Source organism: Somniosus microcephalus, chromosome 8 (assembly GCF_052327205.1).
Source record: "Somniosus microcephalus isolate GS21.2 chromosome 8, FLI_Smic_1.0, whole genome shotgun sequence".
NCBI classification, from domain to species: domain Eukaryota; kingdom Metazoa; phylum Chordata; class Chondrichthyes; order Squaliformes; family Somniosidae; genus Somniosus; species Somniosus microcephalus.
The window spans coordinates 38039650-38052752 of NC_140994.1; the positions used below are offsets into that span (position 1 = coordinate 38039650).

General features: G+C 43.7%; 1 protein-coding gene across 11 annotated transcripts in view; it reads left to right on the forward strand.

The window, feature by feature from the left end:
- The window catches only part of LOC147113459 (uncharacterized), a 364793-nt gene extending 353847 nt beyond the window's left edge, over window positions 1-10946 (forward strand). For all 11 annotated transcript variants that reach the window (XM_085994578.1, XM_085994586.1, XM_085994588.1 and 8 more), the window contains 3 exons: window positions 7997-8103; window positions 8827-8947; window positions 10384-10946. In XM_085994578.1, the coding sequence (XP_085850704.1) occupies window positions 7997-8103; window positions 8827-8947; window positions 10384-10449 (294 nt within the window). In that variant the 3' untranslated portion in view covers window positions 10450-10946. The remainder of the gene's footprint in view (window positions 1-7996; window positions 8104-8826; window positions 8948-10383) is intronic.
- Window positions 10947-13103: the final 2157 nt, after the last annotated feature.

Sequence of the window (13103 nt, forward strand, 5' to 3'; positions counted from 1 at the left end):
GCTCGCCAGCACTTTACGTTGATCACGGACCAACGATCAGTCGCCTTCATGCTCGATAATCGAAAACGAACCAAAATTAAGAATAATAAAATACAACTTTGGAGGATGGAACTGGCCTCTTTTGGTTATACCATTCTCTATCGGCCTGGCAAGGAGAATGTGGCCCCGGACACCCTCACACGGGCATTCTGCTCCACTATGTCATCCTCCACTCTCATGGATGTCCACAATGGTTTGTGTCATCCTGGCGTTACGCGCATGCTACATTTCGTACGATCACGGAATCTCCCTTTTTCCACTGGAGATGTAAAGAAAATATGCTCAGAATGCCGGCTTTGTGCGGAATTAAAACCTCAGTTCTTCCGCCCCTCAGATGGTATACTCATACATGCAACCCAACCGATGCAACGACTTAGCATCGATTTTAAGGGCCCAGTGCCCTCTTCAACTCGGAACACATATTTGCTCACCATGATCGACGAATATTCACGTTTTCCGTTTGCCTTCCCCTGCTCCAATATGCTGGCGTCCACAGTAATCTGCTGCCTTGAGCAGGTATTTTCTCTCTGTGGCATGCCGGCTTATATTCACTCAGATCGGGGTCCATCCTTTATGTCAAGGGAACTCAAGGACTACCTCTCAGAACGGGGAATTGCTACAAGCAAAACAACACCATACCATCCCATCGGAAATGGGCAGGTAGAGAGGTATAACGGTATCATCTGGAATTCCGTACGTCTCGCTTTAAGATCTCGGGGCCTACCAGACCAGCAATGGGAAACAGTGCTTCCGGATGCATTGCACTCTATACGGTCCCTGCTTTCTACAGCCACAAATACTACACCTCATGAGCGGTTCTTTGGATTCCAGCGTCGCTCATCTCATGGGACATCACTCCCGTCATGGCTAACTACTCCTGGACCTGTATTACTCCGAAGATACGTTCGGACGTCTAAAAATGACCCTCTTGTAGATGAGGTCGAACTAACCGATGCCAACCCCACCTATGCAAACATACGATATTCCGACGGCCGAGAATCTACCGTATCATTACGGGATCTGGCTCCCTGCCCACCAGGACCTAGTGGGACATCGGGTGATGGCATTTCACCAGGAAACTCTTGGGACCTATCGGGTACCCCTCTCCAGGATCCTGATCGGACACCAACTAGCTTGGTGCCGGTAGAACCCCGTGCTCAAGGTTGCGACCCTCCCAGTACCGCGCATGAAAGTACTGATCCACCACAGACCAGCTCTGCACCTCCCTCTGAACAGAGGCAGTCCGACTTTGAACCTATTGGGGCTCGTACTCGAAGCCATGATCTCCCCAACCCTTCACAGGGCAATCCAGGCCACACAGACTCTGACCAATGGCCAACCGCATGTAAGCGGACCAGCGACCCTCTACGACGGGAATCCAAACGGGTGCGACTCTTCCTTGTTCGGCGGCTGCGGACCAAAAGGTAGACCACAGCCTCCTAATCCTGCAGGAGGGAAGAATGTGATAAAAATGATAACATCCGGGAAGTTATGTCATCACTTCCTGTGAACTATGAACTATGAACTATGAACTGTGTACATACCTCACTTCCTGTAAATGTCACTTCCTGTTGGACTGGTATAAATACTGGTCTGTTCAGTATTGTAAGTGGCTTCTACCAGAGGCATGGTAAAGACCTCTCTTGTATATAGTGTGTTTATAAGTTACTTAAAGCTTACTTTAAAGTTACTTGATGGTAAGTCTCCTTTTTCTTACATCACAGCTGCTTGCCCACAGAACCTGTCTCAGGCAGCCACAAAAATTTCAATTAAAGGGCATACCTTAGATACCTTAATTGACTCAGGAAGTACTGATAGTTTCATTAAGGAACAGATTGTTGCGAAATTGAAACTACATGTCTTCCCATCGGACCAGGCAATTGCGATGGCCCAGTCATCACTTAATACCAGAATCTCCGGCTTTTGTGTTGTTGATATGACACTTCATGGTCGTATGTATCCCTCCACCCGACTTTCGGTGCTCAAAGACTTATGTAGTGATCTCCTCTTAGGGCTGGACTTCCAAAAACAGCATAAGAAACTCACCATTGAGTTTGGTGGATCCAAACCCGGACTTACTATTTCTAATATACCATCTAAATTACCATTTTGTGCATTATCAGCAGCTTCACTTAATGAACCCTCATTATTTGCCAGTATTCCGCCTCAATGCCAACCGATAATAACGAAATCGCGGCGCTTTAATCAGGAAGACCAATCTTTTATTGCGGCTGAAATCTCTCGACTTCTAGCAGAGGATATCATTGAACCATGTTCGTCGCCCTGGCGGGCTCAAGTCGTCATTGTCAAGAACCCTCTAAAACCTCACAAACAGCGACTATGCATCGATTATTCGCAAACCATCAATCAATATACCGACTTGGACGCCTACCCATTGCCACGCATTGATGATATGGTTAATAAACTGGCCGAATACAAAGTGTTCTCAACTTACGATTTAAAAAGTGCCTATCATCAGTTACCCTTGAAGGTCTCAGATAAGCAGTACACAGCCTTTGAGGCTAATGGACGGCTGTACCAATTTCGTCGCCTCCCATTCGGGGTTACTAATGGAGTGGCTGTCTTTCAACGGGCAATGGATGGCCTGGTTAAGCAGGAAAACCTAAGGGACACTTTTCCCTATCTTGATAACATTACCATTGCAGGTCACGATCAACAGGAACACGACTCCAACCTCCAAAAATTTCGGGATGCCCTCCATCGCCGTAATTTGACCCTGAATGAATCCAAATCTGTTGAGTCGCAACCGACCATCAACATCCTTGGCTACTGCGTAGGCAATGGTATCATTAAGCCAGACCCAGAAAGACTTCGCCCGCTCCAAGAGCTCCCGTCACCTAAGAATCCGGCTTCTTTACGTCGGGCTCTCGGTCTGTTTGCATACTACGCTAAATGGATTCCTCATTTTTCGGACGAAATCCAACCCTTGCTGCATGCTAGATCATTTCCACTGGGAACAGCGGCTGTTGCAGCCTTTAACCTTCTCAAAAAACAGTTGGAGAAAGCGGCTCTTCACTCCATTGATGAGAATCTCCCTTTCGTGGTTGAATGTGATGCCTCGGAGGTGGCGATCTCGGCTACTCTGAATCAGGAAGGTCGTCCTGTAGCATTTATGTCCAGGACCTTACAAGGTGCCGAGCTACATTATCCTCTGGTTGAGAAAGAAGCCACAGCCATCATAGAGGCAGTACGGAAGTGGAACCATTTTCTAGCTCGCCAGCACTTTACGTTGATCACGGACCAACGATCAGTCGCCTTCATGCTCGATAATCGAAAACGAACCAAAATTAAGAATAATAAAATACAACTTTGGAGGATGGAACTGGCCTCTTTTGGTTATACCATTCTCTATCGGCCTGGCAAGGAGAATGTGGCCCCGGACACCCTCACACGGGCATTCTGCTCCACTATGTCATCCTCCACTCTCATGGATGTCCACAATGGTTTGTGTCATCCTGGCGTTACGCGCATGCTACATTTCGTACGATCACGGAATCTCCCTTTTTCCACTGGAGATGTAAAGAAAATATGCTCAGAATGCCGGCTTTGTGCGGAATTAAAACCTCAGTTCTTCCGCCCCTCAGATGGTATACTCATACATGCAACCCAACCGATGCAACGACTTAGCATCGATTTTAAGGGCCCAGTGCCCTCTTCAACTCGGAACACATATTTGCTCACCATGATCGACGAATATTCACGTTTTCCGTTTGCCTTCCCCTGCTCCAATATGCTGGCGTCCACAGTAATCTGCTGCCTTGAGCAGGTATTTTCTCTCTGTGGCATGCCGGCTTATATTCACTCAGATCGGGGTCCATCCTTTATGTCAAGGGAACTCAAGGACTACCTCTCAGAACGGGGAATTGCTACAAGCAAAACAACACCATACCATCCCATCGGAAATGGGCAGGTAGAGAGGTATAACGGTATCATCTGGAATTCCGTACGTCTCGCTTTAAGATCTCGGGGCCTACCAGACCAGCAATGGGAAACAGTGCTTCCGGATGCATTGCACTCTATACGGTCCCTGCTTTCTACAGCCACAAATACTACACCTCATGAGCGGTTCTTTGGATTCCAGCGTCGCTCATCTCATGGGACATCACTCCCGTCATGGCTAACTACTCCTGGACCTGTATTACTCCGAAGATACGTTCGGACGTCTAAAAGTGACCCTCTTGTAGACGAGGTCGAACTAACCGATGCCAACCCCACCTATGCAAACATACGATATTCCGACGGCCGAGAATCTACCGTATCATTACGGGATCTGGCTCCCTGCCCACCAGGACCTAGTGGGACATCGGGTGATGGCATTTCACCAGGAAACTCTTGGGACCTATCGGGTACCCCTCTCCAGGATCCTGATCGGACACCAACTAGCTTGGTGCCGGTAGAACCCCGTGCTCAAGGTTGCGACCCTCCCAGTACCGCGCATGAAAGTACTGATCCACCACAGACCAGCTCTGCACCTCCCTCTGAACAGAGGCAGTCCGACTTTGAACCTATTGGGGCTCGTACTCGAAGCCATGATCTCCCCGACCCTTCACAGGGCAATCCAGGCCACACAGACTCTGACCAATGGCCAACCGCATGTAAGCGGACCAGCGACCCTCTACGACGGGAATCCAAACGGGTGCGACTCTTCCTTGTTCGGCGGCTGCGGACCAAAAGGTAGACCACAGCCTCCTAATCCTGCAGGAGGGAAGAATGTGATAAAAATGATAACATCCGGGAAGTTATGTCATCACTTCCTGTGAACTATGAACTGTGTACATACCTCACTTCCTGTAAATGTCACTTCCTGTTGGACTGGTATAAATACTGGTCTGTTCAGTATTGTAAGAGGCTTCTACCAGAGGCATGGTAAAGACCTCTCTTGTATATAGTGTGTTTATAAGTTACTTAAAGCTTACTTTAACGTTACTTGATGGTAAGTCTCCTTTTTCTTACATCACATGCCAGAAAAAGTTAGGGCTTGTCCATTCAAGTGTAAGCGAATTTTTAACGGCATGATAAGTTGTAATTATTGCCAAACAACCTCTCTGGCACTGAAAATTTACTTTTATACAAGTGTGGAGTCTCATTCCTTCAGATTTTAATTATTGTTGGAGATTTTTTTAAATTTAAATGTCTTTTTTAACTTTTTCTTTGTCTCTTATCGCTTTCCCTCTCTCTTAATCCTATCTTTCTGTACATGATTTGACATTGAATTAAATAATCTAACTTCCACATCCTGGTTTAGACTCTGCAGGCTGGATTTTTCCAACCTCAACGGGTCCGGGGCGGGCGACACCCGTGGCGTGTGGGGACCTCGCATCTGTCTCGATCCCAGCCACCAACAAGGTTTTACGTTGATTGGGCTTCTTAAGCATGCCCTGCGAGGTTCCCGGCCAATTAATAGGAAGCGGGTCTGATGACATCATTTGACGATGTGTCATCAGCCGGTTTCCTTAAAGGGGCCATGTCCAAATTGATTTTGATAGTTCTGCTGTCAGTGTTCTACAGCATTGAGGTGCTGCAAACACTGACAAGCACTGCACAAAGGTGCAGGGCTGCACCCAGGCTCTCCCATGACTGCCTCCATATGCTTATGGAGGGAGTCACAGCAGGCAGCAAAGTTCTCTTCCCTTCCATTGGCCAGAAGACACCTCCCCAGGACACCAACGCAGCCTGGTTGCACATTGCACAGGAAGACACAAGCAGGGATGTTGTCAGGAGGACCAGACTGCAGTGGCGCAAACCTTTCAATGATCTCAGTAGATCACGAAACGTTACTGCAAAGCCACACTCAACCTCATCCTCCTGTGCCACTCGTCACATCCCCATCACTCTGCCTTCCCTACCCTACTCCTGCACATCCTTACTCACACCAACTTACCTTACATCTCCACCCATCCCGCCCTATCTACATCATCACTTCCCCATCTCACTAGCCACCCCTCACACTCACCCTCATCCTAGTCCAATCATACCAACTAACAATGCACAAGGGTAGGCACTTGAGTGTTTTAGCCAATGTTCATGTAAACTATCTATTGTGTTGGCAAGCATTGAAATCCTTATTGTCACCGCTTTGCCTTCTTGGACAGATTTGTGTGCACCTTTGACAGTGTCTTAGTGAGTTGCAGTGAATGGTGAGACATAACATCCTCCCCCCATCCAATGGTGCTGAGTGTGAAAGGAATGGCTTGGACATTGTAGGGATGCTTTATGGTGCTGGTGTGGGGTGGTGTCAACTTGGTGCATCATGTGGCAGCCAGGGTGTACAGTGTTAAGTGAAGCAAATCTGGACATGGTGAGGACATCGCTGACATCCCAGGCAGCAATGTGCATGGGTGATGATGCCCTGTGGCCTATCTTCTATGTTTCTATGTCCAGTGCAGCATCAGTTGATTGTAGAGAAGGTTGGTGTGGATTTTGGTGCTGCTGGTGTGCCCGGTGATGCTGGTGTTGGGGCTGATCGTGTTGGCATTCTGAGGACCAAGGTGAGATTTTTTCAAGGGCACCGATGCTGATGGACTAGATGGCAGGTGAGGTTGAGATGACAGAATTAATCTGTCAATGTTGAGATAGGCTGTTCCAGGGAGGTGACAGTGGATAGAGAGATTACTCCAAACACTTCAAAAGTGCATAAAGCTCAAAAGTGGGTTCCAAATCATTAATGCTCCAGCTTCTAAGATTGGGAAGTGGAACAGCTGTGAAATGGTAGGTTTTAGACCACTTTTGCAGCTTTCACCTATTCACAGCAATCCACAGTCATTGAGAACCCGACATACTTACCTGACGTGATAGCTGCTCTCCAGGAACCTCGTAGAAAACCTGGTAAAATGATAAGTACATTGGAAATTAGTTTTTAACTACCTTTTAATGAGCTTTTAACTATCTAAATTGGCTGACCTGCTGTTTGGTGTCAGGTCTGTTCAGGGATGACAGACCCGATACTTGGGAAACTGACAAGGAGGCGGGTTTACAGCGGGATACCGACCCGCTGTCAATCTTTGTGATTTTGACAGCGGACCCACCTCCAAACCTGCACTCTGAGCTCCAGCAAAATTCAGTTCTGCGTGTCTCAGTAAGGATTCTTCAATCTGATTAGTTGAAGAGACACGCTGTTGCTTGCCCTATTCACACAGGTCCCATCTCCCCTGTAGAGGGTGATGTGCTGTTTTGTCTGTCTGATAACCGTAGAAACTCTGAGGGCAAGTGTAACCATAATGAACAGCGAGCACCGTTCATTTGCTGCTGACCGCAAAATTCAAACAAAAAAGTTTATATTTCTTGAACTCTTACCTTTGGAGTCTAAAAAACATTGGATGTGAAACCAAAGAAAATAATTTTTGCTTTCTTGCAGTTTACTCATTTTGCCAGTGATTTCTGACTGAAGATTTTCTATATATTCCCTAGCATTTAGAAGAATGTGAGGTGATCTCATTGAGATATATCACATTCTTCAAGGGCTTGACAGGGTGGATGCTGGGAGGATGTTTCCCCTGGCTGGGGAGTCTAGACCTAGGGGTCACAGTCTCAGAATAAGGGGTCGGCCATTTAGGACTGAGATGAGGAGAAATTTCTTCACTCAAAGTGTTGTGAGTCTTTGGAATTCTCTACCTCAGAGGGTTGTAGATGCTCAGTCATTGAGTCTATTCAAGACAGAGATCAATAGATTTATGGATACTAAGGGACACAAGGGATGTGGGGATAGTGCAGGAAGGTGGTGGAGCAGTCTCAAAGGGCCAAATGGCCTACTGCTGCTGGTATATGTTCTTATGTTCCTGTGAATGGCGACTTCACTCAGATCAACATGCAAAACAATATCCACAGTGGGTGCTGAAAGTAGTTACTTTTCAAGGTCTGCCTAAAAGGCTACTTTGAGGAAACGTATTTTCTTGTTGTATCTATTCTGATCTTCAGGGCAATTGCTTATTTTTGGCAGAATGAGGAAGTGTTGAAGAAATGTGCCCAAGAGTACCTTGCCCGAGTAAAGAAAGAAGAACAGCGGTACCACGCTCTCAAAATCCACGCAGAGGAGAAGCTTGACAAGTAAATACTCTTTCTTCCTGTTATATTTTGTACTCCAGGAAGGGGTAGTACACAACAGTTGAAACTAGTAGAGATTAAATAATTTGTCTTGGCATCAATAAGCACAATTGAACTCCATTATGTACAAAAGGTAGGAATGGATGAAAAATGTATATAATAGAGATGACTATATAACCACTTGATGATGCAAAGTTGTAGGCTGGCAGTGACGTACACATATTGAGACATTGTGAGGAATTTGCATTCTTGCATTTATTTTCGTTTTTGCCTGTATAACATTGAAAACAAGTATGATATGAAAAGTATTCTATACAATAACATTAATTATGAAATTACTGCAGAATCTCTGGTATTCAGATGTCTTACAGCAGTAATACCATGGTGTGTATAAATTGTGAAGTGCAACTTGTAATTTAGTGACCCACAGCAAATTTTAAATGTTTTGTATTTTACAAATTGTAGAGCAATAAATTCATATTCCCTGTCTCATAAATTTTAATTAATAACTGGAACCAACTTGCATTAAATGCTGGAGCAGATTAACACATATTTTCTAATAATCACCATTGAAACCTTCTTTTTCTTTGAATTATCTCTACATGTATACTATTATTGACTATATACATAAAAGTCTTGGAGTTAGCATTTGATGGAACAATATTGATGTTTAAAAAAAAATTGACGTTTACACACAAATTCACTGAAAAACCATTTGAATTTTAGAGCCAATGCTGAGATCGCCCAAGTACGAGCCAAGTCCAAATCAGAGCAGACAGCCTTTCAGGCCAGTTTACGGAAAGAACAAATGAAAGTCGAGTCACTGGAGAGAACCTTAGAACAGAAGGTAATTAACTATGCATTAGGAGTGAATGCCTTTTCAACATTTAAAACAGATACATTCTGAATTTTTGAGCAATATTTTAAAATGTAATTTCTGCTGTTGGCAGAGCTTTATGATGTTGGTGTGTAGCTAAATCCCAGTTGGCCATTGTACTTATCTTCTGAGATGTACAGTGCCCGCATTTGTGTTGCCAAATTATATTTCTATTCTTGGTTTTCTCCTGAAATCTATGGGTACAGTTATACTGAGCAAAGGGAATTGAGAGGTATTCAACCTTGAGTTAAATATAAGTATGGAGAGCCGATTTATATAGGTACCCTAAGGTGGCCATCAGTCCACAAATCTGTAGTCAGTTTTCATCTCCACTCGTGGTTCCCACATGACTTCCCAACATTGCATGTTAAAGGAAATTTCAGCTTTGGACCTGGCCTTTTAAAGACTGCATTTTGATTGCAAAAAGGGATTTTGCACTTGCATGAGATCCTCAGTTACTGAAGGTTTCATTTTCAGATACTGAGTGTGCTGAGGAGTCAGATCACTGATCAATACTCCTAATTTCAACAGCAAAGAAATCACTTCACTACAATGCTAAAGTTGGGAGTATAAGCTTTCCCTTTATTGTCTGGTTTTGTTCTAGTTGTACACAGTTCAGAGAGGGGGGGGTGTTATTTTATAATATCTATAAAGTTAATCATGATTTTCAAGTTTAAACGCATTAGTGAGTAACCAGCATTAAAGTGTATTTTATTTTAATACCATGGTCTGGTTGAAGCAAAAATGAAAATCCTGTCCTCATTATGCCCTAATCTTCCACACTTGTGCAAGCTCATGGTTGGAAGATAATGATACAGTAACTTGGGAAAGCAGGTAACCCCAACCGAATAATTCAAATTTTAGAACCAAATACTAAGAGTGAATCTTGTATCGGGTGGCCCACGGGTAGTTAGGAGCCTATTGCAGTGCTCTCTGGGGTCCAATTATCTGCTAAAATATGGTCAGCATATAGCAGTCAGAAATCCTGGAGGAACTCTTCATTCATTGAGCTTATTAGTAAGATATTTACATGGAGGCTCCTGGTTTTTTTCGTTTGGAGTTTTGGCTTTTTAATTCATTTCATTCACAGGATTTCTTCATAAAACCCTGTAAATATGCATTTCACGTAGCAACCACAGAGCAGATATACCATGGTGCCGTCAGCTGCGGGATTCCGAAAGTGGGTGCTCTAGAAAATAGGGCTCTCCTGAGCAAAGATTTTTTGACCTGTTCATGTGCTGCACAATTTGTTTTCTTAATGAAAGCTACGTAGATTTTCTGAGAATAGCTGTGAATAGATGTGGTACTTGTGTGTGTCTTCATCAGGGTGGTAATTTAAAAATAGCCTAAGTTGTGCCTCTTAAGCCTGGAAAAGTGTACATTCAATGTTTCTCATTCCTTTTCAGAATAAGGAAGTAGAAGAACTGACAAAAATCTGTGATGAACTGATTGCCAAAATGGGGAAGAGTTAATGTTGCCTAATTTTTTTTTAATAGGGGGAAAATACTGAGTGCAATAAAGCCAGTGGTGCAGTAATGTTGGCTGACCTATGTGGACATTGGGGTTTTCACCACATTTTCAATGCACTATTTCTCTTTCCACTGAGGGCTGTTTAATGTATGCAGCATTCAAATGGCCCACGGAAGTTTTCCTTTTACTGTCTGCTGTATTGTAGTATGGCACATGGCAAGTTGATATGAGTTCCTGTATCAGGGAGATTGGTTCTTTAATGGTTAGATGAGATGCGTTAGGTATTGACTGATTTTTCTTGTGTTCTTTTTATGGGTTCCCATGTATTGTGTCTTCAAAGGTTCAATTTACTGTACATTACATTACTGCAAGAGAAGTCTTGCCAATTTTCAGTGAAGCCTTAAGAGTCTAGACTTGATCTGCATTATGGATTTGTAAAAATGCATGTGTGTCAATGAAGTTCTCTATATTGTAAATAAAATTTAGTTTAAAATCACAATTGCTCTGTTTTTTTTTAAATGAATGCTTTTTAATTTTATTTTGGAGCAATCTATGCAACATTCACTCCTCAGAGGAAAGCTATTACAGTGTTTGAGACGGCTGCAACTTTTCAGACTCTGCAAAGTTTTTTGCTGTGATACTGACACCTATTCGGGTAGAGGTTGATTTTTTTCATATGTTGGACCTTAGAAAAAGTGATAGATATTCATGCTGTCATGAGTTCTGTTCTCTTTCCACCCACGCCCACCTCAATTTTGCTGCACAACTCTTGTCAGAAGCCCAGTTCCTATAGCAATAAAAATGTTAGAACATTTCAGTTAATTTCCACCTGTTGGTGTTTTTGACACTTACTGCCATGTATAAATCAGAATTCTAGGCATAAAAGTCTCAGTTGCATGATTATTTTCCCATAGTTTTAATATCATGGTAACATTTCTATTGGTGGAAAACTGCAAATAAAGTCATCTTGGGCTAAATTAATTTTTGTCAAGTAGCATTTTCGAATAGCTAACATACATATAAATCAGTCAGAGCAGCACTAAACTGGATACATAAGGAGGTAAACTCAGTGAGAGAATAGAAATATGCCATTTGTTGCTATCCTGGTGGCCAACATCCTCCAGGAGAGGAATTGCAGCTGCAGGTGTACAAGTAAAAGACTATTGGGTGAAGAGTATATCTAAGGGAGAAAGCACACAGCCCCAGTTGCCGTACCTGAGAGTATGTAGGCCCCAATTGCCATACCTGGGCTTAACAGGAGAACTGTGCATGGGGATTAAAGTTTTCCAAGGAAGCAAAAGGGTAGCAGACAATTTAATTATTTTTTCTGTTACTGAATTTGTCTTGTGGTGGGAGGGGAGGGGGGAAAGGCATGGTTCTTGGGCTTTAGGCAAGGCACAATTACACCTGCAATGAAGAGGTGATATGCACTGTTCTGAAAGGATCACAAGGCTACCATTTGCATAGATACATGGCTAAATGTTTGGAGAGACAGCAACAATTTGGGGGGGCACATGAAGGTCCTAGAAAAGATTCAGGGAAGGGGTGCTCAATGGATAACTGGTGTAAGGGCATGCAGTTATCAGGAGAGCATGGTGGGCATCTCTCTAGATCTCTGGTGCACAATACTGTATATAAAAGGTAGTTGTTAATCTTTTGGCACAGCACCCATTCATGATGCAAGTCTCGGTTTATTGGACATAATCTGCTTATGGAAATCTGGCTCATGTTGTGAACTCAATTAAAAAGTGTTAGGAGAAAGTCAAATGATAGCAGTCAGCATGGGGGTGGGGGAGGGGGATGTATAAAAAAAAAATCTATTTTTACCAGCTCGATGGGCTGAAATGGCCTCTATCTGCACTGTGGGGTTTCTGTGACTTGGAGGTTAACAGAACGTCTCAGAGGCTTGCTGCAGCAAAATTCCCTCTGCAGTCCTCGGCAGAGACCAGGGAGCATGTATTGTGTTGACAAAGGATAAGGCGGTTAAGAAAGCATTTGGGATACTTGGCTTTGTAAATAGGGGCATTGAATACAAAAACAAGGAAGTCATGCTAAACCTTTACAAATCACTGTTTAGGCCACAGCTGGACTATTGCGTACAATTCTGGGCGCCACACTTTAGGAAGGATGCCAAGGCCTTGGAGAGGGTACAGAGGAGGTTTACCAGGGATGAGGAACTTCAGTTATGTGGAGCGATAGGAGAACCTGGTCCTGATCTCCTTAGAGCAGAGAAGGTTAAGGGGAGGTTTAATAGAGGTATTCAAAATTATGAGGGGTTTTGATAGAGCAAGTAGGGAGAAACTGTTTCTTCTGGTAAGTGAGTCGGTAACCAGAGGTCATAGATTTAAAATAATTGCCAAAAGAACAAGAGGGGAAATGAGGAGATTTTTTTTCACACAGGGTTATTGAATTCATTACCTGAAAGGGTGGTGGAAGCAGATTCCACAGGAACTTTCAAAAGGCAATTGCACATGTACTTGAAGAGAACTGATTTGCAGGGTTATGGGCAAAAAGCTGGGGTGTGGCACTAAATTGGACAACTTTTTAAAAGAGCTGGCACAGGCACGATGGCCTGAATAGCCTCCTTCTGTGCTGTAAATTCTATGATTAAGAATTCAGTTGGTTTCTGAATAATATTCTAATGTAAGAACAAATG